This window comes from Rhinopithecus roxellana, chromosome 14, assembly GCF_007565055.1.
Source record: "Rhinopithecus roxellana isolate Shanxi Qingling chromosome 14, ASM756505v1, whole genome shotgun sequence".
Classification (NCBI taxonomy): domain Eukaryota; kingdom Metazoa; phylum Chordata; class Mammalia; order Primates; family Cercopithecidae; genus Rhinopithecus; species Rhinopithecus roxellana.
The window spans coordinates 78,295,689-78,318,338 of NC_044562.1; the positions used below are offsets into that span (position 1 = coordinate 78,295,689).

The following is a 22,650-nucleotide window of genomic DNA, read 5'->3' on the forward strand; positions in this document are numbered from 1 at the left end:
TTAAAACAGATGCTTTATGAAATCATTTCCATCTTTGGAAATGGCCTAGCTCATAGTTCTAACAACACTGCCACTGTCAGACATATTTCACCAGGAACAGTGGTTCACATCTATAATCCTAGCACTATGGGAGGCTGAGACAGGAAGATCACTTGAGACTAAGAGTTCAAGACTAGCCTGGGCAATATAGCAAGAACCCACCTCTACAAAAAACTTTTAAACAATTAGCCAGGCATGGTGGTGTGCACCTGTAGTCCTAGCTACTCAGGAGGGTAAGATGGGAAGATCACTTGAGTCCAGAAGTTGGAGGCTGCAGTGGGCTATCATCACGCCACTGCACTCCAGCCTGGGTGACAAAGTGAGACCCTGTCTCAAAAACAAACAAACAAAAAACAGACATACTTTCACATATATAAAATATAACACTGAAATGAATGGATGGTTTTCCAACTGTTGGTTTGTTTTGTTGTTGTTGTCTTGTTTTTGTTTTCTTTTTAAGAGCTGAATGCCCACTCGGGCATATTTGGAAGGGAGAAAGAGAAGCAAGATGAGCCACTTCCACTCTCTTAAGCCTCTTCTTGCTGTTGCCCAACCCTGTCTTCCAGTGAAGGCCCACGAGATACTTTTATAGAACCTGGACTAGATTTCAAAGGCCTTTTCCAGCAATAACAGCCTAAAATTCTAAGCATCTAAGCAACACATAGAGCAAATGGCTTACTTTCACTTAAACTCTCAGCACAAAAACTGAAAGAAATCTACTTTTCGTTCATTTAACAAATATTTACTGGTTGCCTTTAAAGTGCCTGGCACAGAGCTAAATTGTGAGAACACAAAAGTTTAAATTTATCTGGCCATTTTTCATTTCAATTTGCAAGATGACCTCCAAAAGGTCTTCTTGCAAATAAAAAAAGATCCCTCCCAGTATAATCAGTTAAGCCACATTTTGTCCCTTAAAACTAAAAAGCAGATGAAAATAATTAATAGCAAACAAATCGGCCAGGCACGGTGGCTCATGCCTGTAATCCCAACACTTTGGGAGGCCGAGGCCAGCGGATTATCTGAGGTCAGGAGTTCAAGACCAGCCTGGAAAACATGGTGAAACCCCATCTCTATTAAAAATACAAAAGTTAGCTAGGCGTGGTGGTGGGTGCCTGTAATCCCAGCTCCTCAGGAGGCTGAGGCAGAAGAATCACTTGGGCTCAGGAGGCGGAGGTTGCAGTGAGTCGGGATTGTGCTGCTGTACTCCAGCCTGGGTGACAGAGTAAGACTCTGTCTCTATAAAATGAAATAAATTAAAATAAGATAAAATAAATAAAATAGCAAACAAATCCTAGAGTTTAGGGTTATCTTCCCACTTGTGCTGAAACAATAACTGAAACAGTCAATTGTACAGTCAAATATACAACAAATAAAAGACACTGCATAAAGGAAGCAGGTATTATTGTTTCACATACAAAATAAATCACAAAAATTTTAAGTTTTACATAATTATGTAACCAATGCATTTCTCTTTTTCTTTTTTTTTTTTTTTTTTTTGAGGTAGAGTCTCACTCTGTCTCCCAGGCTGGAGAGTGGCATGATCTCAGCTCACTGCAAGCTCCACCTCCCGCATTCACGCTATTCTCCCGCCTCAGCCTCCTGAGTAGCTGGGACTACAGGCACCCACCACCACACCCGGCTAATTTTGTTTTTGTATTTTTAGTAGAGATGGGGTTTCACCGTGTTAGCCAGGATGGTCTCAATCTCCTGACGTAGCGATCTGCCCACCTGACCTCCCAAAATGCTGGGATTACAGGCGTGAGCCACCGCGCCCAGCAGTAACCAATGCATTTCTGCAAGGATATGGTATTTATTTTACATACACAAAAGTTATCACACAAATAGGTTGCACATAAAATTTCAAAGAGTATTTTAAAAGATAATGGTTAAAAGGTTTTAGTCTAAAGCTAAAAAGTTTGTAATCTGCTATTACCGCTTTGAGTACATTATTTCTTTTAAAACGTAGATTTTCAAACTGCTAAGAAACATCATAGTGGTTCAGAAATGTTTCCGTTTTGTTTTACTGTGAAACAGGGTCTCATTCTGTTTCCAGGCTAGAATCCACTGGCATGATCAAGGCTTACTGCAGCCTTGACCTCCCAGGCTCAAGCAATCCTCCTGCCTCAGCCTCCCGAGTAGCTGGGACTACAGGCATGCACCAACATGCCCAGCTAATTTTTGTATTTTTTGAAAAGATGGGGTTTCACTATGTTCCCCAGGTTGGTCTTGAACTCCTGGGCTCAAGTGATCCACCTGCCTTGGCCTTCTAAAAACTGCTAGGATTACAGATGTGAGTCACTGCACCCAGCCTGTTCAGAAATATTTCTAAGAAGCTATAAAGAAATTGTACAAGAACTCAAAAGCCAAACAGAGGAAACAAGAGAATGAGGGAAAATAGAGAACAAAATAAGAAAGTGAAAAAACTGATAAAAACAGCTTCGGGAATATGGTTTTATCTGACTATGTGAAATAGTTATAAATCAAAATATGATATAGATCTAAAGAGTATAAAACAGATCCCAAAACACAGGATACCTGGAAACAGAAAAAGTATACCCATGTATCAATATGGGTCTAAACCAGGTTTCTCAACCTAGGCACTAATGACATTAAGGGAATTCTTGGTAGAGGTGGTAGAACTGGCCTTTACTAGATGTCAGTGGCAATCCTACTAGTCTTCAGACAATGCCAAATATCATCCCTACTTAAGAACCACTGTTCTAAATGAAAGAAAGAAACTGCTCAGAGCTAAAAGTTTGCTAAGTGAAAAATAAATCAATTATGTTTTCCTTACAGAGTACCTGGCATATAACAAGCATTCAATAAATGTGTACTGTTAAATAAAATTTCCCCTTTAAAACTGATTGCATTATTTAATGATTCCTTCAAAGCTTTGAAAGTTTCAGCCCAATCTCAGTCCAAATTTCTAGTAACTACAAAGTAAAAGAGAATAAAATTTACTTAATTCTTATACATTCAAAACAACTAACTGTCACCACTACCCTGAAAAAAAGGCAGAGCCATTTAAGACTGGTGTTTAGGAAGTCTCAATTAGGTTTTCCATGCAAATACTTCTCCCAATTTTCTTCATTTTTCAATTTTTCAACAGGAATTACTCAAATTTATTTATTCAACAAATATATTATGAATACCTACTAAGCGCCAGCATTGAGATAAGTATTAAAGATGTAGAAGAGATACAGAGATAAAAATATCTTCCCTCAAGGAGCTAAGAGTTTAGTAAAAGACTACAAGCAAATTTTTACAAAACCACATGAAAAGCAGAAAAAGAGTTCAGAAACCAGAGAAAGAGAACCTCACTCTAATTTCTCCAAGGGTTTAGAGAAAGGGAGAGAGAGATGCTGATGGCTGAACTGGGTTGTTGTTGTCGTTGTTGATTCAAAGATTGTTTTGGTTTTATTTGGGGGAGGAAGTGAATTAAAATTCCACATTAAAAACTTTCTTCAGATATTTGTCTGTGATAGATATTTCTATTACTGCAAAGTCTTGGCAAAAGAGAAGTTTCACTTTGATAGTTATCTGGGTAAGTATTAATACTTTCTCAAAACCAAGGACATGTGCATCATTTAAACTTGTTTTTTAAACGTTTAGCTGTAGGAAAGCACAAGTAAAAGATGATATCCTGTGATATTCAGCAATATAATATTAACTATTAAAGTTTTAAAAGAGGTGGAAATAATACATTTACAACAGTCTACAATTTATAATAACATACAAAATTGAATTCTGCATTTAAAAGATATTTTTCAAAATTTTTGTCTTCTGCAGTCATCAATACTATAAACTATTTTGTTAAATATTTACAAGTAAAATTCATTTTGCTTTGGCTATTTTCCCAGTTGTCATGACCACAGAAGTATGTTCACTTATTACAGACACCCATTACCATCTCTGATGTCAGAGAATTCTATTCTCTTAACTTGTGCCTCCTCTACTGGTTCAAAAGTAGAACAACACAAAACCAAGCCTTTAATTCCACTGATGAAACAGCAACTAAATAAGTTTCTGTTTTTTAATTTAGTGATCATGTTCTAAATCTATCACATTAACATCAAATTTTGGATAAAGATCTTAACATAAATCTCCGACAGATTATTATTTAAACCTTAAATTATTATTTTCATCTCTAAAGAATGGACGTATAGTTTAATGAGAGCATATCATATCTGTGTTATAATTGAAATTTTTCCATATAAATATAAAATACTCTGTTATGATGCTAATCAATTTGATGGACTTACAATGCAGTATATCTGTCCATTGCAGACTGCACATCTCTACGGTAAACTGTTCGAAGAATGACCATGACGGGGTCAAACTCTTGATCCCAGACTTCAGCTATTATTCAAAAGAAAGTAGAAACATTGACTTCTCAGAAATAAAATCAATATTTATTGACTTCTTACATTTGTTAAGTATATTTTACATTTGAAAGACAGAACAATTTAATCTGATTATAGTATTTGCCTTAAGAAGCTTGATGCCATGATTACTTTTCTAAGTCAAAAATCACAATTTCATCATCAGGAATGTTCTCTTGAGTTCAGCAAGCACTAAAGAACAAAAGTTTTGTAATACAACAATGCCTCACCAGAAAAGTTAACTTCATTGTTGTTGTTTTTTGCAGGGTGCCAATTAGAAAGAAACACAGCATGTTAAGACCTTTGAGTATATTTAAAGGCAAGTAGGGCATGATGCCTCACACCTGCAGTCCCAACTACTTGGGAGGCTTAGGCAGGAGGCTCATCTGAACCCAGGAGTTGGAGGCCAGTCCAGGCAACAAAGACCTCGTTTCCCTTCCAAAAAAAGTATTAAAAAAAAAAAAAAAGTACTTAAAAGCAAAAACATGAAAACTAGATTTAAAGATTAATGAGGCTGGACACGGTGGCTCATGCCTGTAATCCCAGCACTTTGGGTGTCTGAGGTGGGCAGATCACTTGAGGTCAGTAGTTTGAGACAAGCCTGGCCATCATGGTGAAACCCTGTCTCTACTAAAAATACAAAAATTAGCCAGGTGTGGTGGCACACACCTGTAATCTCAGCTACTTGGGTGGCTGAGGCAGGAGAAACACTTGAACCCAGGAGACAAAGGTTGTAGTGAGCCAAGATCACACCACTGCACACCAGCCTGGGCAACAGAGACCCACTTTATAAGTCTTTTTTGTTTATAAAAGATTTTCTACTCCTTTGCTAAAACGGATCACTTGTCTCCTTATCTTCGGCATACTTAGGAACCACTATCCTGTGTGTGGAATGTGTACAACTTATGCTTCACAAGATGATTTTAAGTATTAAGTATATAAAGCTTTTCATTTTAATAATTATGTAATTATTTTTAAATGTGTATTAGAAAATTGTAAGTTGCAAATAAAATTCATGACACCTCACTATTAATCATGCTTAGGATGAGGCAAGGTTTTTTTAAAGTTAACTCATTTTAAAAAAATACTGAAATACTAAGTATATTTCAGTAGAGCGGATATTTAGATGTGGAAAAAACCTAAAGGATGGACTGAGATAGTAATTTTAGAAACCACTGCCTTAAAAGTATCTCCATACTAGATTAAGTTTTTTTCTTTCATTCTTTCTAGCAAAATTCTTAACATTTGAAAACATGGTGAGAAGCATAAGCTTCTCCCTACCCATCCACTATAATTACAACTTTCTAGCACAAGACACTGTTAACCATTGTTAACCACTGTCCCTAGTTTCATGTAACAAGCTATTCATCTTAAAGTATCAGAAGTATGACTTAAAATTCTGAAAACAGTCCTTCACAAACACCTTTATTAGTATTTCTAGAATCATTTATCGTCTTTTTTTTTTTTTTTTTTTTTTGAGACAGATTCTCACTCTGTCGTCCAGGTTGGAGTACAGTGGCGCGATCTCGGCTCACTGCAAGCTCCGCCTCCCGGGTTCATGCCATTCTCCTGCCTCAGCCTCCCGAGCAGCTGGGACTACAGGAGCCCGCCACCACACCCGGCCAATTTTTTGTATTTTTAGTAGAGAATGGGTTTCACCATGTTATCCAGGATGGTCTCTATCTCCTGACCTCATGATCCACCCACCTCAGCCTCCCAAAGTGCTGGGATTACAAGTGTGAGCCACTGTGCCCAGCCGTGATTGTCCTTCTCTTTAAAGTCTATTATTCTGCACAATTAACATGCCAAAGCTTTTATGAGAATTGCACAATCTTAGCAATGGAAAAAAACTGTAGTGATTAATTAGTCCAGTGGGCTTCAAACAGTGTTCCACGGAGCTGAATGACCACAGATGTATAACAGGGGTCACTTTAGGAGCAAGTGGATAGCAGGACAGAGGAGAAGCTAGGTTCAACTACCCACACCCACTTTAACAGGAGTAGGCCAGCTTTTGTTGGTTTTATATTAATATAACAAATTCACTTAAGGGTTAGTCCCCAAAACCAGAGGCTTGTTTCAACCACTTTTTAAAAGTTTAAAAACTTATTTTATAGATAAGAAGCCAAACCCAAAGATAAAAAACTGGCTGGACACGGCGGTTCACACCTGTAATCCCAGCACTTTAGGAGGCTGACGCAGGAGGACTGCTTAAGCCCAATAGTCGAGACCAGCCTGGGCAACACAGCAAGGCCCTGTCTCTACAAAACACACGAAAATTAGCCAGCATGGTGGTGGGTGCCTATGGTCCCAGCTACTGGGGAAGCTGAGGTGGCAGGATCGCTTGAGCCCAGTAGGTCAAGGGTGCAGTGAGCTGTGACGGCGCCACTGCACTCTAGCCTGAGTGACAAACACAGCTCACTGCACTCTAGCCTGAGTGAAAAAGTGAGGTTCTGTCTCCAGAAAAAAAACAAAACAAAACAAAACAACTGATTTCCTAAACCACACAACTAGCAAATATAATTCATACGGTATTTAAATATGACACTCAATTTGCTAGCTTTAATGTCCAAATGCCCAGTATTCCATCTCAGCATTGTTCAGAACAATCATCTAAAGAGCTTGTTTTAAAAAGCAGATTCCCAGATTTCACCCACAGAGATTCTGATGACAGCAGACAGGAGATGAGACACAGGAACCGGCATTCTTAATGAGGAGCGCAAGTAAGTCTGACAGAGATGTAATCCTCACATCACACTTTTATAAGCCCTGCACTACACCACAGCACCACTCCACTCCCAAATTCATCTAATTTTACACACAAAATATCCTCTACACTAGAAACATACTATGCTTTTCTTTTATGGAATACTTTCCAACCAGAGACTCTGGATTTTCTTGCTCCTTGTGAACTCCCTGAAAAATCCCAAATAAGCCTTTTCTGTTCTGCTTTGCCAAACACACACTGCACAGTACACATTATTTACAACTTCAAAATGAGCATTGGTTTTTCATTTAGACAATGTGTTGAGGGAGTCAAGAAGCACGTAACTATTACTTCCTTCAAAATTTTAACTTAGAGAAGTGAAAATCTGAAAGTCAAACAAAAAAGACTGTGTAAATCAAAATTTTTCTCACTTACCTCTGGCTCCTGTCAAGCATGTCAACTGTAAATCTAGGGGGGAAAAACCTTAGAAAACCAATCATCCACTTAAGGAAAACGTTCTGTGCATTTAACATAGGTTTAAAATGTAAGTAAGTGCTATCAGCATTCTATGTGCACGTTTTTTTTGAGATGGAGTTTCACTCTTGTTGACCAGGTTAGAGCCGCAATAGCGGCTCACTATAACCTCCATTTCCTGGATTCAAGTGATTCTCCTGCTTCAGCCTCCTGAGTAGATGGGATTACAGGCGCCTGCCACCATGGCTGGCTAATTTTTTTGTATTTTTAGTAGAGATGGGTTTCATCATGTTGGCCAGGATGGTGTCGAACTCCTGACCTCAGGTGATCCACCCACCTCGGCCTCCCAAAGTGCTGGGATTACAGGCATAAGCCACTGTGCCCAGCCTATACAGACCTTAGTTTGAACTATTTCAAGTTAAAATTCGGGTCATGAGGATTGTTTTGCTGTTTCAAAATCAAATTTGGAGAGTAAATACATTCAAAATATTTTTAAATATACATTTTGTTTTATAGTTTCTGGTTCACTTATGGTTATGATCACTTACAAAAATGAATTAGAGTTCAAATATAAATTTCCTTTATAGTTTAGAGTCATCTAAGAAGTCTTAGTGTAACATAAAGCTATAGATTTCTAAGTAATTGAAAGCAGTATCACTGTTTACCAATAAAGACATACATTTATAACAAAATGGAGAAAAGAAAACCAAAGCTTGAATGAACAAAAGGTAAACATTTTCTTTTAATACACAGAAGAATTCACCATTCAAGAACTGATATTTGAAAGAGTTCATTTATGTATATAAACATACCTTTGGGAGTATACATGCCTTGTTGCATAGAACCTCCAGGTTCAAAAACAGGAGCCTTAAAATCAGCTACAGCTGATAAAACTGATTCAAAGCTGTAACTGCCTGGAATAATGCCACTTTTGGGATTCGGATTTTCTGGAATATGATATATATGTCAAGAAAAAATATTAGCAACAAAAAGCCAGATTTATAGTCTTTCCAAGGTACTCTAGTTTCTCATTTTGCTAAAGTAGGCAAATAGTGATTGGCTGTAATATACAGAACTGGCCACAAGAGGGCTATATAATACAACAGCTCAATAATAACTTTTTAATTGTGATTTCTGAAAATATGTTTAATCTAGGAGCCTACTAATAAATTGTATGTTGTAGTAGTTCCCAGGTATATTTTCCCCGAAATAAATTTTAAAATTTCAGAAAATGATGGAAAAACTTCTAAAAATCTGTCTTGATTTTCATCATTTTGTAAATAACTTTTCCTTAAAAAACAGAAAGAACTTGGGAAAAATTAGCAAAGATTTTTATAGCAAAGATTGTTTTTCCAAAAACCACAAAATTTCACCCCCAAAGAAAAAAATGCTAAGCAAATTTAAGCAAAGAGGCTAACCAAAAAGATTCTCTCCTCACATTACACAAATCTTTAAAATTCAAAATACAGAGATCGTTTTTACTCTATAATAAACTGACACATAGTTTATAATGATTGAAGGAAATCGTCAGACAGTATCAAATTGATGCTGCTTATAAAAATCAAGGTTGTCAAATAGGCATTCTAATAGGACTTATTTCACAAAACATAAGATATACAAATACTAAATTTAGCCGGAATTTTTATCACAAAATTACTTGATAATCTTTGCGTAAACTTTTATTAACATTAACTTAAAAAGATAATCAGATACTCATTGTATGTTCAGTCCTATACAAAGAACCACAAGTTCCCTGTTTGTAAATAATAATCTACAAACTCAAAAATGCTTTAAGACCAAATTCTACAGAAAAACCCTCAAAATGTTTAAAATCCTGGTAATAATAATCATAAGGTGTACCTTTAACTGTTCACCATGAATTGCATCCTGGCTACACAGACAAAATAGACCTAGCTGCCTTTTACAAAACGTTCAGTAATGCTGTCCTAGAAGGTTAAATGCTGGGGTAGCCAAAGCCATCAATCTGTCCTGAAATCTACCCTAAAGTCTAAGAAGAGTTCCCCAAGAGGTAATAATAGGAGGTTAAAAAAAAAAAAAAACGGTCACCAGCACTGAATACATACTTGAGCAAACAACTGGCATTCTTCTTTTTCTATGTTATTTTTCATAGAAAAAAATTTCACTATCAAAAAATTGATAAACCGTTAATCATAAAAATTACTTATTTTAGATCCTGCAACTAACAGAAACTAAAATTTTAAAAGGATATGAGGTCCAGCAATGAACTGTGTGTCCTGTCATTCATACACAGCTGGGCTACCATCTCCGCCCTGAGAATCTCATCATCAGACATTCCTAAAATTATTAAAAACAGAATTAACAAATCTGAGTATACATAAATTATAAAGAAAAAAATTACCACATTTTTTATTAAGCTGTTTTACCAAATACAGGATGTTTCAAATTAAAGAGTAAAGAAGCAATGCTCCAAATATAACTGCAGTTTAACTGCTGTTTGCAGTTCCCTTAAGCAAAGGATATTTTAAGGATATTCTAAAAGGTATACCTATAGTACAACATACAAGAGTTTGAAACATTCTTTAAATTTATCTACATCCTTTCCTTTTTTCCCTAAGCCAGTTACTACCACAGGGACGGGGAGAAAGGGAGGAAAACAGTTAATACCTAAGTATTAGTATGAGTGAGTTTTACCTAAATGTAAACGAAGACTCAAAAGAATCACAAGAAATGTAAGAGCGCCTTCTAACATCGACCTCTCATGCTCTGCATCAAGTACTGTATTTTGATGTTGTGATGCCATTGTCAACAAATCCACTACCTTAAATCTACAAGAAGAAATATTTGAAACATGTTTTTATAAATTAAAACAAAATTAACTGGACACTTCCTAATACCTGTCTTAATAAAATTATGCCTACCTTTCGAAGACAGACGAAATAAAATAATCTGGGTCAAGTCTAGAAGCACAAACCTTTAAAGAAAACAAAATGCTTTATTCCTCAATATTCAGTTTTCCTTCTTCTATTAATCATGTTTTTCTATACTTTTTTTTTGTTTTTTGTTTTGTTTTGTTTTTTGAGAGAGTCTTACTCTGTCGCCCAAGCTGGTGCAATCTCAGCTCACTACAACCTCCACCTCTGCCTCCCAGGCTCAAGCTATTCTCAGCCCTCAGTCTCCTGAGTAACTGGGATTACAGGCATGTGCCACCACACCTAATTTTTGTATTTTTAGTAGAGACAGGGTTTCAACCTGTTGGCAAGGCTGATCTCAAACTCCTGGCCTCAAGTGATCTGCCTGCCTTGGCCTCCCAAAGTGCTGGGATTACAGGCGTGAGCCACCACGCCTGGCCATGATTTTTATTTTCTGTATAATATTTTGACATCTTGAGGGGCCTTACAGACGTGAAGACAGATACTCCCTCCCAGAGCCAGCTAATTCCTAAACATAATAAACAACTTACTTGGGAACATGCCCATCATGCAAGCCAATCATTGTCTTTATCTAACTCTCTCATACATCAACCCAGTATTTCCCCTGCTCTAAATCAACCCAGGGCCAGGTACCACAGAGTCAGGTTCAGCCCCTATGCCTCAAAGCCTGCTGGAATTATTCAAACTAGCCAATCCTGCCTTGCCTTGCTTTTCCCGTAGAAACCCCAATAAAGGCTCTTGCCTAGGCTCTCCCCTCACTCCTTTCTGCCTCTTGACCAAAACCTGGTGCTTTCCTTGTAGTCTTGTGTTGGGTGGTATGCCTCTTCTCCTGGGAAATGTAAGTAATAAATTATTCTTTCAGTGGCATTGGCCTCTCCATGTCATCACTCAGTCACCTCTACAAATTAAAATCCCTTGGGTACAAATGAGACACTTCTAAAGTATATCTGCATTATCTAGTTGGCTTACCTGTAACAGGTAAATGTCAGGATCAATCATGGAATTACAGAAATGAGACTGGACATAGGTCATGGCTTGTCCTTTGATTTGTAGACCATTTCTTACCCACATATTGCTGTGGATTTCAGCAAGACTTGCCTAATAAAAGTAAATTGGATAAAGAATAAATTATCTAAACTCAATCTTTACAAAATATTATAAATAACCATTTCAAAATATTTAATGATGTAATCATAGTATGAGCCCGATATTCTGTCCAGTGTTAAAGATAATCAGTTGAAATATACACTTCTACATTTTTTTTTAACAATAATTATGTTTTCACATAGCCACTTTTTTAGAGTTTAAACATGAGTTGGTTTTCCATGTTGGCCTCTGGATACATTTATAATGACTTTCACTGACATCTTTCATAAGAAATCAATGCTTATGTTTCACTCTATTTCTCCCTTAAGAAAACTCTAAGTAACAACAACAATCCTGATATACATGTTTAAAGAAAGACACTGGAATAAGCATAAAATAAAACCAATTGTTCAAAGTCAATGAATACATTCTACATCTTTAATTCACCCTAACTCAATCTTAAACCTATACTACTAATTTTCCAAATATTGGAGGTTAGAATAAATGTTCTCACTATATCAGTATTCAATTCTTCATGTATTTATGTCCAGTGTCAACTAAAACTAAGCAGTCATAATTTTTTTTTTTTTTTTTTTTTTTTTTGAGACAGAGTCTCACTCTGTCTCCAGATAAAGTGTAGTGGCGTGATCTTGGCTCACTGCAACCTCTGTCTCCCAGGTTCAAGCAATTCTCCTGCCTCAGCCTCCCGAGTAGCTGGGACTACAGGCACATGCCACCACGCCCAGCTAATTTTTGTATATTCAGTAGAGACAAGATTTCACTATGTTGGCCACGATGGCCTCAATCTCTTGACCTCGTCATCTGCTCGCCTTGGCCTCCCAAAGTGCTGGGATTACACGCGTGAGCCACCACTCCCGGCTTCAAGCAGTCATAATTGTATCTGTTTCCTAACACCCAGAGTTCAGGTTCAATAATATTATAATTAACAAATCTAAAATTGCCAGGAAAAACAAATTGAAGTGCAAGTCCCTCTAATGTATACAAAAAGCTGGCCTGCCAAATTATAGTGTTGGTATTAAAAGAAATTACAGTGCTTATATAAGCTAATTCTTCTCTCTTCTTTCTCCTCACATTATACAGACAGGGGAATTAAGAATCAAGGAGGTGAAATACCCTAAACTTTGTGGAAAATAAAACAGTGGTAGCACCAAGGCTAGAATCTTTCGGATCTCTTGACTCCCAAAACAGTGCTATATAGTATGTTAAATACCACCCCATAAGTAAATATCATGAAAAGAATTCCTGGAAAAAGTAAAACTACAAAGTAAATCTCATAAAATGAAAAATACCTAAACATAATCTGGCAAAAATACAGTAACTTTTTTTTTTAAAGTTTTCAAACATCTCAGCTATAACAACAATGAAAGGCAAATAAAGGAAGAATCGCTTAAACAAGGAATCCACTTCAAAACTTTTTAAATGCCTGAATACATACTTGAATTTGGAGTGGGTGAATCATTAGTTTCATTAACATTTCCTGATCTGGTAAAACAGAATCCAAATCTAGTTCTTGACATTTCACAGCCTAAAATTACAATAAAAAAGTTACTAATTCAATTCTTATTTCTGAAAATTAAAAAAAAAAGAACAGAACTCTTTAATGACAGTCTTACCTTACTCAAAAACATAGCATAGTAACGATGTAGTGGCAGATGAAAAGTGACTTGGTTAGGTGCTGGCTGGAATAAACAAACAAAATCCATTAAGTCAAAGACTATTTCACAGAAATTTTAAGATGGTTGTAAAATGTTTAAACCATACTCTCACCTGGATTTATTCCTATACTTTAAATTCAAAACTTAACATTTTAGAAGATGCAGATTCTAAAATCACTACAGATAAAATTATCCCATTTTAAACACTTAAGCGTTAAATTTCTTGAAGGCAGAAACCGTATTCTACTCAACTTTGAATCCTCTGAAGCATCCAGCACAGATTAATATTTCCTAAATTCAATTTAGCCAAAGCAAATAATCATTATTAAAACAAGGGATGGAATGGATTTCCAGCTACAGAGACCATTTGGGATTCTTCAAACGCATGTATACCAAACATCATGACAGTAATAAGAGTAACAGTCACATATACCATTCATTGAACACTTACTATGTGCCAGTCACCATGCTAAGCACTTTATTCACATTATCACATTTAATCCTTAGAAGAATGCTATGGAGTAGGAACTACTAACATTCTCATTCTACAAGTAGCAAAATTCAAACTTAGAAAACTTAAGTAACTTCCTAAAATTCAAAAGTAGTGAACTGGGGAGCTAATCTGGACTCCAGTGTCATATTCAAAACAGTAAGAAGACTCTGACCACATCCCTAAACAGAGGTATAAATGCAGGGCATCGTTAGATTCCTTCACCAGTTGGATAAGATGCTTCCAATCAGTACCAAACACACCAGCCTCCATACAAAACTTCATAAAAAATATGTGAATGACGTTATGCATTCCTTTAAATATTACAAAAATTGTATTTTAAATCTGTGAATCCCATGGATCACAAAATCACTACAGGGCAAAAATATACCACAGCTGTCCTTCTTAAAAAATGAGTTAAAAACTAAAAAGGTATTGTTTGCTTTTAATGCTTTTTAAGTTCTTAGTAAATATTCTCTGGTTAAAAATTTTTCTCCCGGACATTCAGATAATTATGCTAATGTGATATCATTATAGAGGTTATAAGGAGTCTAAATATGTCACCATCCCTGAAATAATTATTTTTTCCAAAACCAGTAAGATAATAACATCCTCCTCAATATGTAAAGGCTATAAAAATGTGTTCTAATAAATAAAAGTTTGCCCTCCATAAAAAGAAAGGAAATTATAACAATGTTCTGTAACATGAATAAACCTTGGGGACATTATGCTAAGTAAAATAAGCCAGTCACAAAAAGACAGTAACTATATGATTCCACTTATATGAGGTTCTTAGAGCAGCCAAATTCATAGAGATACAAAGTAGAATGGTGGTTGCCAGAAGCTGGGGGAAGAGGAAATGGGGAGTAGATATTTAATGAGTATAGTTTCAGTTTTACAAGACAAAAAAGTTATGGAGATTGGCTGCACAACAATACAAATACATGTAACACGACTGAACTATACACTTAAAAATGATTAAGATAGTGAATTTTATGTTTTATGTGTATTTTGCCACAATTAAAAATAAAATTTTAAAAAGTTTGCCCTCCATTACAATAATCATCTTAGTAACATATTCTACACCAACTAGCTAAGTCAGAATCTCTCTCTATTTCCTTTGAGGCATTAAGCAGACTGGGTAAGTGCAGACTCTTTTTTTTTTTTTTTTTAATAGACAGGGTCTTACTCTGTGGCCCAGGCTGGAGTATGGTGGCACGACCACAGCTAGCTGCAACCTCCGTCTCCAGGGCTCAAGTCATCCTCCCTGCTCGGCCTCCTGAGTAGCTGGGACTACAGACACACACCACCATGCCTGGTTAATTTGTGTATTTTTTGGTAGAGACAGGGTTTTTGCCATGTTGCCCAGACTGCTCTTGAACTTCTGGGCTCACACAATCTGCCCACTTCAGCCTCCCAAAGTGTTGTTATAGACGTGAATCACCATGCCCAGCCTAAATGCAGACTCTTTTTTTGAGTCTCGCACTGTCCCCCAGGCTGGAGTATAGTGGCGCAATCTCGGCTCACTGCAACCTCTGCCTCCCGGGTTCAAGCAATTCTCCTGCCTCAGCCTCCTGAGTAGCTGGGACTATAGGCGTATACTGCCACACCCGGCTAATTTTTGTATTTTTAGTAGAGATGGGGTTTCATCATGTTGCCCAGGCTGGTCTCAAACTCCTGACCTCAAGTGATCCACCTGTCTCAGCCTCCCAAAGTGCTGGGACCACAGGCGTGAGCCACCGTGCCTCCCCCTAAGTGCAGAATCCTGTCTCTGCCACCTACCTGTAAAACTGGGCAAGATGCCTCTCTGTGCCTAAGCTGTCTGGTCCTTAGAGTAGGAATAATAAAGAGTTGGGCAGCTGTGAGAAATAAGTAAAACAGCACAGTACCCAGTACATATTGCTATTAACTAATAAGCCATGGACTCTATTTTATCTTTCAGGGCTTTAGCATATCCTATATTCAACATTCTCCATAATGTTAAAGTCCATATTCCTTCCTTGTCTAATGTCACAGACTGGCTACTTGATAAGCGCTTCTTCTATTCCTATATATACTGATAGTACTTGAATTCCATTCTTCACTCTATAGTCTTCTCATTATATGTGAATTTATCCAGATTCACAGCTTCAGCTGCTAACTCTACCCAGTTGACTCCCAAATCTCAGCAGAAATCTCACTCCTGAACTCCAAATCTCACTTTCAGGTGTCTACTGAACATCAATACTTAATATTCCATGGGACTACAAGTACAGTGTGTCCAAACCAAACTCAGTATCTTTGCCATAAAATTCAATCCTCCTCAATATTTCTTCTCCAGATTCCCAGTAATTTAAATATGAAATGTAGACTTCCTCCTTCTCACAAGCCTCCTATATTTGATGAGGTATCGAATTATGGTTACTTATTTTTTAAATAATCTCTTAAATCCACTTTCTTCTTTCTGTCTACACTGCACCTAACTAACCTTAGCTCAGGCACTCAACACCTAGCGCCTAGGTTTTAGTGATAACTGCTACTTCTACTTTTATTTTCCATAAAACACCTTTTGTGGTGTCTGCCTAGCTCACAAGCTTCCCATCTTCTCAGAATGTGTCTCCCTTTCCCACTCTCTGCCACCTCAACCACACACAGAGATTGGGGCCTGACAGTCAAGTTTATAGTAGCCATATTTGACTGGAGGCAGGACAGGGGACATCTGACCCAGCCTGAGCAATGACTTTTTCTCTTAAAAAATTGGAACTGGGATTCAGGGACATTCACAGACAATCTGGGAATATGCCTGAAATGGTAACATTAGGCTACTATAAGAAGGCAGTATTTCACCACATGGACAAAGTACGGGAAGGGAAGAAAAAATGAGGCACATACACACAGGGCAAAGCAAAGGCAAGCGACAAGAGCTCCTATTCAGATTTCCAGTCCATCCCTGAGGTCCAGGTGCCCTAACCCTGAGACACCCCTATGTATTAATAAATGACTGCTTCTTTAACTCAGGCTGCTTTAAATTATTTTTCCCCTTGCATTAAAAGAACCTTAACTAACATATCTTCTATTACCCGCTATATACTGCCAGAAGGTGGTCTTACTTAAACATTAATTTAATCTTGAACTTCTTCCACTCACAATCTTTTAATGACTCCCTATGGTTTTAGCCTCCTGATAACCTTCCAACTCCTGAGAAGAAACAGCTTACCTCTCCAGCCTCATCTTCTGTCACACAAATTCATGCACCATAGGTACTGCCCCTAACTTACTAAGCTTCTGTGCCTTTGTATATACACTATTCCCTCTGCCCCAAATGTTATATATCCCTTTTCCCATTGGATTAACGTATCTTTAAGACTGCTCGGTTGACACTTCTACTAAGAAGCTTTTCTTGGGTTCTTCAGGCTAAGTCAGGTGCTCCCTTTTATCCTCCTACATAGCACCTGGTCACAACTTTACAGAAGCACAGGAATCAAATTAACCATATACTTGTCTTCTACTTCCTTAAGTTAGGGACTGTTTTACCACTATATCCCCTATGTTTATAACATAGTAAACATTCAATAAATATTTGCTATATGAATGCATGTTCTACTTTTCTCTTACCAGAGGACTCTAGCCAAACCCACCCTGCTACAAACTCACAATTGTTGCCCTACATGATATTCATGTTTTTAAGAACTCTTAAATGGCTTATCTTATAGGAAAATGTATTCCATCCCGTTTCTATATGATTGATTTGGCTTACTTCAGTTCAAAACATATTACTGGCCAGGCACAATGGCTCACACCTGTAATCTCAACACTTTGGGAGGCCAAGGCAGGAGAATCACCTGAGCCCAAGCGTTCAAGACCACTGGCGAGACCCTGTCTCAAAAAAAAAAAAAAAAAAAAAAATTATTTGCTTGATTTGTACTAGATTACCATAATGACTTCTGACATCCACCCACAAGGATGGAAGAAGAACTAATGTTTATCACACATGTAATATGTGCCTCTTAGTCAATCCTCACTGGTTAATGTTACCAACTTCAACAGATGAGGAAATGGGCTCAGCAGGGTTAAAAAAAAAAAAAGGTAAAAATATATTAAAAATTAAACCTAAAAAAATCTATCCAAGGCCACATAGCTAGTTAAATTATGGCAGAGTCACAATTTACACTCAAATCTGCCTGACGTTAAAGCTCTTTCCACTGCCAACAACCAACATAGTTAAAACACTACCGGACAAGAAGTTCCAAAATGTGGACTGTGGACCCAGAAGTACCATAATTTGCTACATAACAATAGGCAAGTCATTTAATATCTCTGCATCTCCACTTCCCAATGACAAAAACAAGGAGGAACAATAAAACCTTTAAGCACCATATGAAAACACGACATGGGCCAGGCACAGTGGCTCACGGCTGTCATCCCAGAACTTTGGGAGGTCGAGGTGGGTGGATCACCCGAGGTCAGAAGTTCGAGACGAGCCTGGTCAACATGGTGAAACCCCATCTCTACTAAAAATACAAAAATTAGCTAGGCATGGTGACACAAGCCTGTAGTCCCAGTTACTAGGGAGACTGAGGCAGGAGAATCGCTTGAACCCAGAAGGTGGAGGCAGCAATGAGCCGAGAGTGTGCCACTGCACCCCAGCCTGGGCAACAAGAGCAAAAACTCCATCTCAAAAATAAATAAATAAATAAATAACATATTATTTGATTCCTTAAGTTCTATACTTAATTTCTATTCTTTTAAGAATCCATTTAAATTTTTGAGAACATTCAATATCTTCCTAAAAATATTTCTGTATGAAAAACAAATACACTATTTCCTAGAGTTCAGGTGCTCTGTATGTCATACACGAGTCTAACTGTCCTTCACTATACTCCTGATTCCAAGCATGATTAATTTAAATATCATTTCCTTTTGTATAATTTTCCCCCAGTTCAATCTTACTGCTGCCTTAGTGATGCTACTATTTCAACAATAACTCCTGCAGTTTCAAACACCAAAGAAAGCCGGATTGAGAAAAGCTTCAGTTAAAGCTCCAGCTAAGGGACTGACCCTGGACAGGGTGAAGAAGGAGTGAAGCAGGCTGGAAGTGGGATGGAGCTCCGTGAAGGCTGGAGAATGTTCTCTCTGAACACTGACTTATTACCATTTACGTAAACAGAATTTAAGCCTAAAGACCAACAATTACACAAAGCAAAGAATCAAGGTGAGTTGGTCAGGGCAGAATCAAAATCCAAATGGACAAAATCCAGGTTGAAGGCTAAGAGCTGACACAAATGTTGGGGGAGGGGTAATGAGGGGTAAAGAAAAATTAATTCAGGAAAGGAGGGATTAGAATTAAAGACAACAAAGGGTTCTTCCCTTCCTAAACCATTCCTAAAGCCACTGGAAGGTAAAGAGAGGGAGCACGGTAAAATAAACATCTAAAGGTTAGGAAACTGAGAGGGAAGTCAGAGCTCAGACTGAGGAGGGCAACTGTTGGGGGTAATCGAGGGGTTGAGATGTCAGGGGTTGCTCAGGCACAGGGGGTGTGGCCTAGCATAGGGCATCAGATGTGGACAGAGTCAAAAGGGACCCACACAGCAGGGCAGCCCAGTGTAGAGCATCAGAGCCAATCTGGGTGAGGAGGGCCTCCAAATGGGGAATCACAGCCTGACTGAGGTAAGGAGGGCAACAATACAGGAGGCCAGCCTGGAACAGGGAATCAAAATCCAAGCTGGGTAAGGAGATTATCCACATGTGCAAAGAGCCCAGCAGGAGGCATCAAAGCCAAGGCAGAATGAGGAGGACATCCAAAAACAGGAAGAGCCTGGTGCGGGAGTTTCAAGCACAAAGAGGGTGAACAGGGCTTCTCCACAGAAGGGCAGTCCAAAGTGGGGAGTCAGAGCCCAGGCAGGATGAGGAGGGTGTCCACGTGTGGGAAAAGGGGGAATAGAATGAGGACTCAGAGTCAAAGCAGGGAAAAGAGGCATCCATGCAGGGGAAAGAGAGGCAACTGAGATGAGAGTCACTTCTCATATTTATATGTGAGATTGGTCATACATAAATATGTACTTATAGATAAGTAAACATATTAAAGATAATGGAAGCCAGGTTTTCCACTGTTGAAGAAAACTAGAATAAATCCTACAGTGTTAAACTTGAATTAAAAATATCAGTTTGAACTCATAGATTTCACTGTAGACAAAAAAATAAATATAAATGCAAATATGTATATGTACTTACATACATACACTCCTCTGTTCACTGTGAAGTCCTGGGAGCAGTGATACGCCAATAGCAATGAGCACATGTAGCACCTAGATTTTTCTAAATATTGTTCCACACTAAAAGTAACCAGGGATCCATAAAGAAATTATTTATTCCAGGAATGGATGGGGAAACTATGAGTCTGAAACATCCTGATGGGCCAGAAAACATGGAAGTTCTCAAAAAATGATGGGACAAGTAGAAACTAAGCTTAAAGGGGCTCTCACTGGCCAAATCTGAAGCAATTTGAGCATCAAATAATGACAGAAATAGCTTATAACCCATTGAATAAAATAGAAACTATGAATCTCTAGAGACAAAAATAAATGAATGAATTAAAAACTGGATCACAAAATGCTTTATTAATTACATGAGAAAAAGGGTAATTTTATGATGAAAGAGTCTAGCAGGTACCACCCTAATCAAGTGATCAAAGGGAACATCATCAGTAATAGAACACAAATCACAAACCACCAGATAGGATGTGATGAAAAGACTACAACATCACTTCTGTAATATTCCTGAAAATGATACACAATCTGAATCTAATCATGAAACAAACCCAAACTGAGAGGCATTCTTCAAAATGTCACTGTCCTGGCCAGGAGCAGTGACTCACACCGGTAATCCCAGCACTTTGGGAGGCTGAGGCGGGTGAATCAACTGAGGTCAGGAGTTCCAGACCAGCCTGGCCAACATGGTGAAACCCTGTCCCTACTAAAAATACAAACAAATCAGCTGGGTGCGGTGGCACGCACCTGTAATCCCAGCTACTCAGGAGGCTGAGACAGGAGAATTGCTTGAACCTGGGAGGCAGAGGTTGCAGTGAACGGAGATCACACTCCAGCCTGGGCAACAGAGTGAGACTATGTCTCAAAAAAAAAAAAAGAAGAAAAAAAAAAGTCACTGTCCTAAAATGCAAAGAAAGACTGGGAAAATGTCTCAGAAGGAGATTAGAGACATGATAACAAAATGCAAAATGCAATTCTGAACCAGATCCTTTTTCTATAAAAGATATCATGGGACAACTGATAAAACATGAATGAGTTATAAGAATTAAATGTTAATAATATATTAATGATTTTTATAGTTGCATTCTGGCTATATAAGAAAACATCCTTGTTTGTAGGAAACACTTAAATGCATGGGGGTAGTGAGGCATCAAGTCAACAACTGAACTCTCAAATGGTTCAAGAATAGAAAGTTCTTTGTCCACTCAACTTTTCAATAGATTTGTGATTGTGTCAAAAATTTTTAAAACAGAAAGGAAAAAAAACACACATACACACAAGAGATAATATTTGCCTACCCTCCACATATACACAAACACACAGCAATGTTCTGTGTGCCCAAGGTTCAGAAACTAGATGAAGTGGGGGTGAGCTGTCTGAAACATGGTCTTTCTTTTGCATATGGCATATTCTGACCCTACTTCATAAGAGGAATAGAAGGAGCTTCTGATGGTAAACTTGGCTGACTAATAAAAGCAATAACTTGTTCAATTCATACATACCAAGTCCTGTGCCAGCTCTTCTCATTATTAACAATAATCACCTTTGTTCAAGCCCATCTTTTCCTACTCTGACAAGCAGAACACTGTCCAATTAATAGAGTTGTGATACCCTTTTCATTAATCTCCCCTATCCTATTCACACATGCATTGTCACTTTTATATATTCAACTAAAACTAATTTTCACTCAATAAGAAATAATGAAACATATATACTTAATAATAGAAAAACGAATCATGCCACTCTTCTCTAGGAAATAAGCAGACATATTAGTGTGCTCCAGAATCTCCTAAATGTCAAAGAACTAAAGAACTAGTCTCCCCTTTAGGTTTCTCTTTTTCAAAGCCTAATATGTTCATTACTTCCTTCCCTCTCCTATGAAAAGGTATTGCGCGGTGGCTCAAGCCTGTAATCCCAGCACTTTGGGAGGCCGAGACGGGCGGATCACGAGGACAGGAGATCGAGACCATCCTGGCTAACACGGTGAAACCCCGTCTCTACTAAAAACTACAAAAAACTAGCCGGGCGAGGTGGCGGCGCCTGTAGTCCCAGCTACCCGGGAGGCTGAGGCAGGAGAATGGCGTGAACCCGGGAGGCGGAGCTTGCAGTGAGCTGAGATCTGGCCACAGCACTCTAGCCTGGGTGACAGAGCGAGACTCCGTCTCAAAAAAAAAAAAAAAAAAAAAATCTAACACTTTTCTTAAATGTCTTTACATACATCAAAAAATATACATACCTCATCTACGAAGTTAATAGCATCAAACCAGTCTTGAAGAGCTTCAAGGCAATATCTAACAACATTTCGGGTATATTCTTGAGTTTCCTAAAATAGTAAGTTATATATAATAAATGTGTAATATATAAACATATATTTTCAACATTAAATTATATGTAATACATAATCATTATATGCATTGTGTATACATAAAATGGTAAAACATAAACATTTTCAATATTATATTTGCCATTTCAAGAAATTGTCCCTTCATAAACAACCAGTGACAAATATGAAAATTAAATAAGTCGATATGTTTCCTTTTTTACGTTTCTAAAAATGAATGAAAGCTGAAATAGATTTTAAATAGATTTCAATCAAACTCCATTTCAAGAGACTCCCCCACCAATTTATTATAAATTCCCTA

At 37.7% G+C, this 22,650-nt stretch overlaps 1 protein-coding gene across 7 annotated transcripts in view; it reads right to left on the reverse strand.

The window, feature by feature from the left end:
* Window positions 1-22,650, reverse strand: part of UBR3 (ubiquitin protein ligase E3 component n-recognin 3) — a 282,358-nt gene that overhangs the window by 167,994 nt on the left and 91,714 nt on the right. For all 7 annotated transcript variants that reach the window (XM_030916531.1, XM_030916525.1, XM_030916526.1 and 4 more), the window contains exons 11-19: window positions 22,245-22,331; window positions 13,232-13,297; window positions 13,054-13,143; window positions 11,481-11,609; window positions 10,500-10,552; window positions 10,273-10,406; window positions 9,830-9,915; window positions 8,412-8,553; window positions 4,302-4,398 (exon numbers count right to left, since the gene is read on the reverse strand). In XM_030916531.1, the coding sequence (XP_030772391.1) occupies window positions 4,302-4,398; window positions 8,412-8,553; window positions 9,830-9,915; window positions 10,273-10,406; window positions 10,500-10,552; window positions 11,481-11,609; window positions 13,054-13,143; window positions 13,232-13,297; window positions 22,245-22,331 (884 nt within the window). The remainder of the gene's footprint in view (window positions 1-4,301; window positions 4,399-8,411; window positions 8,554-9,829; window positions 9,916-10,272; window positions 10,407-10,499; window positions 10,553-11,480; window positions 11,610-13,053; window positions 13,144-13,231; window positions 13,298-22,244; window positions 22,332-22,650) is intronic.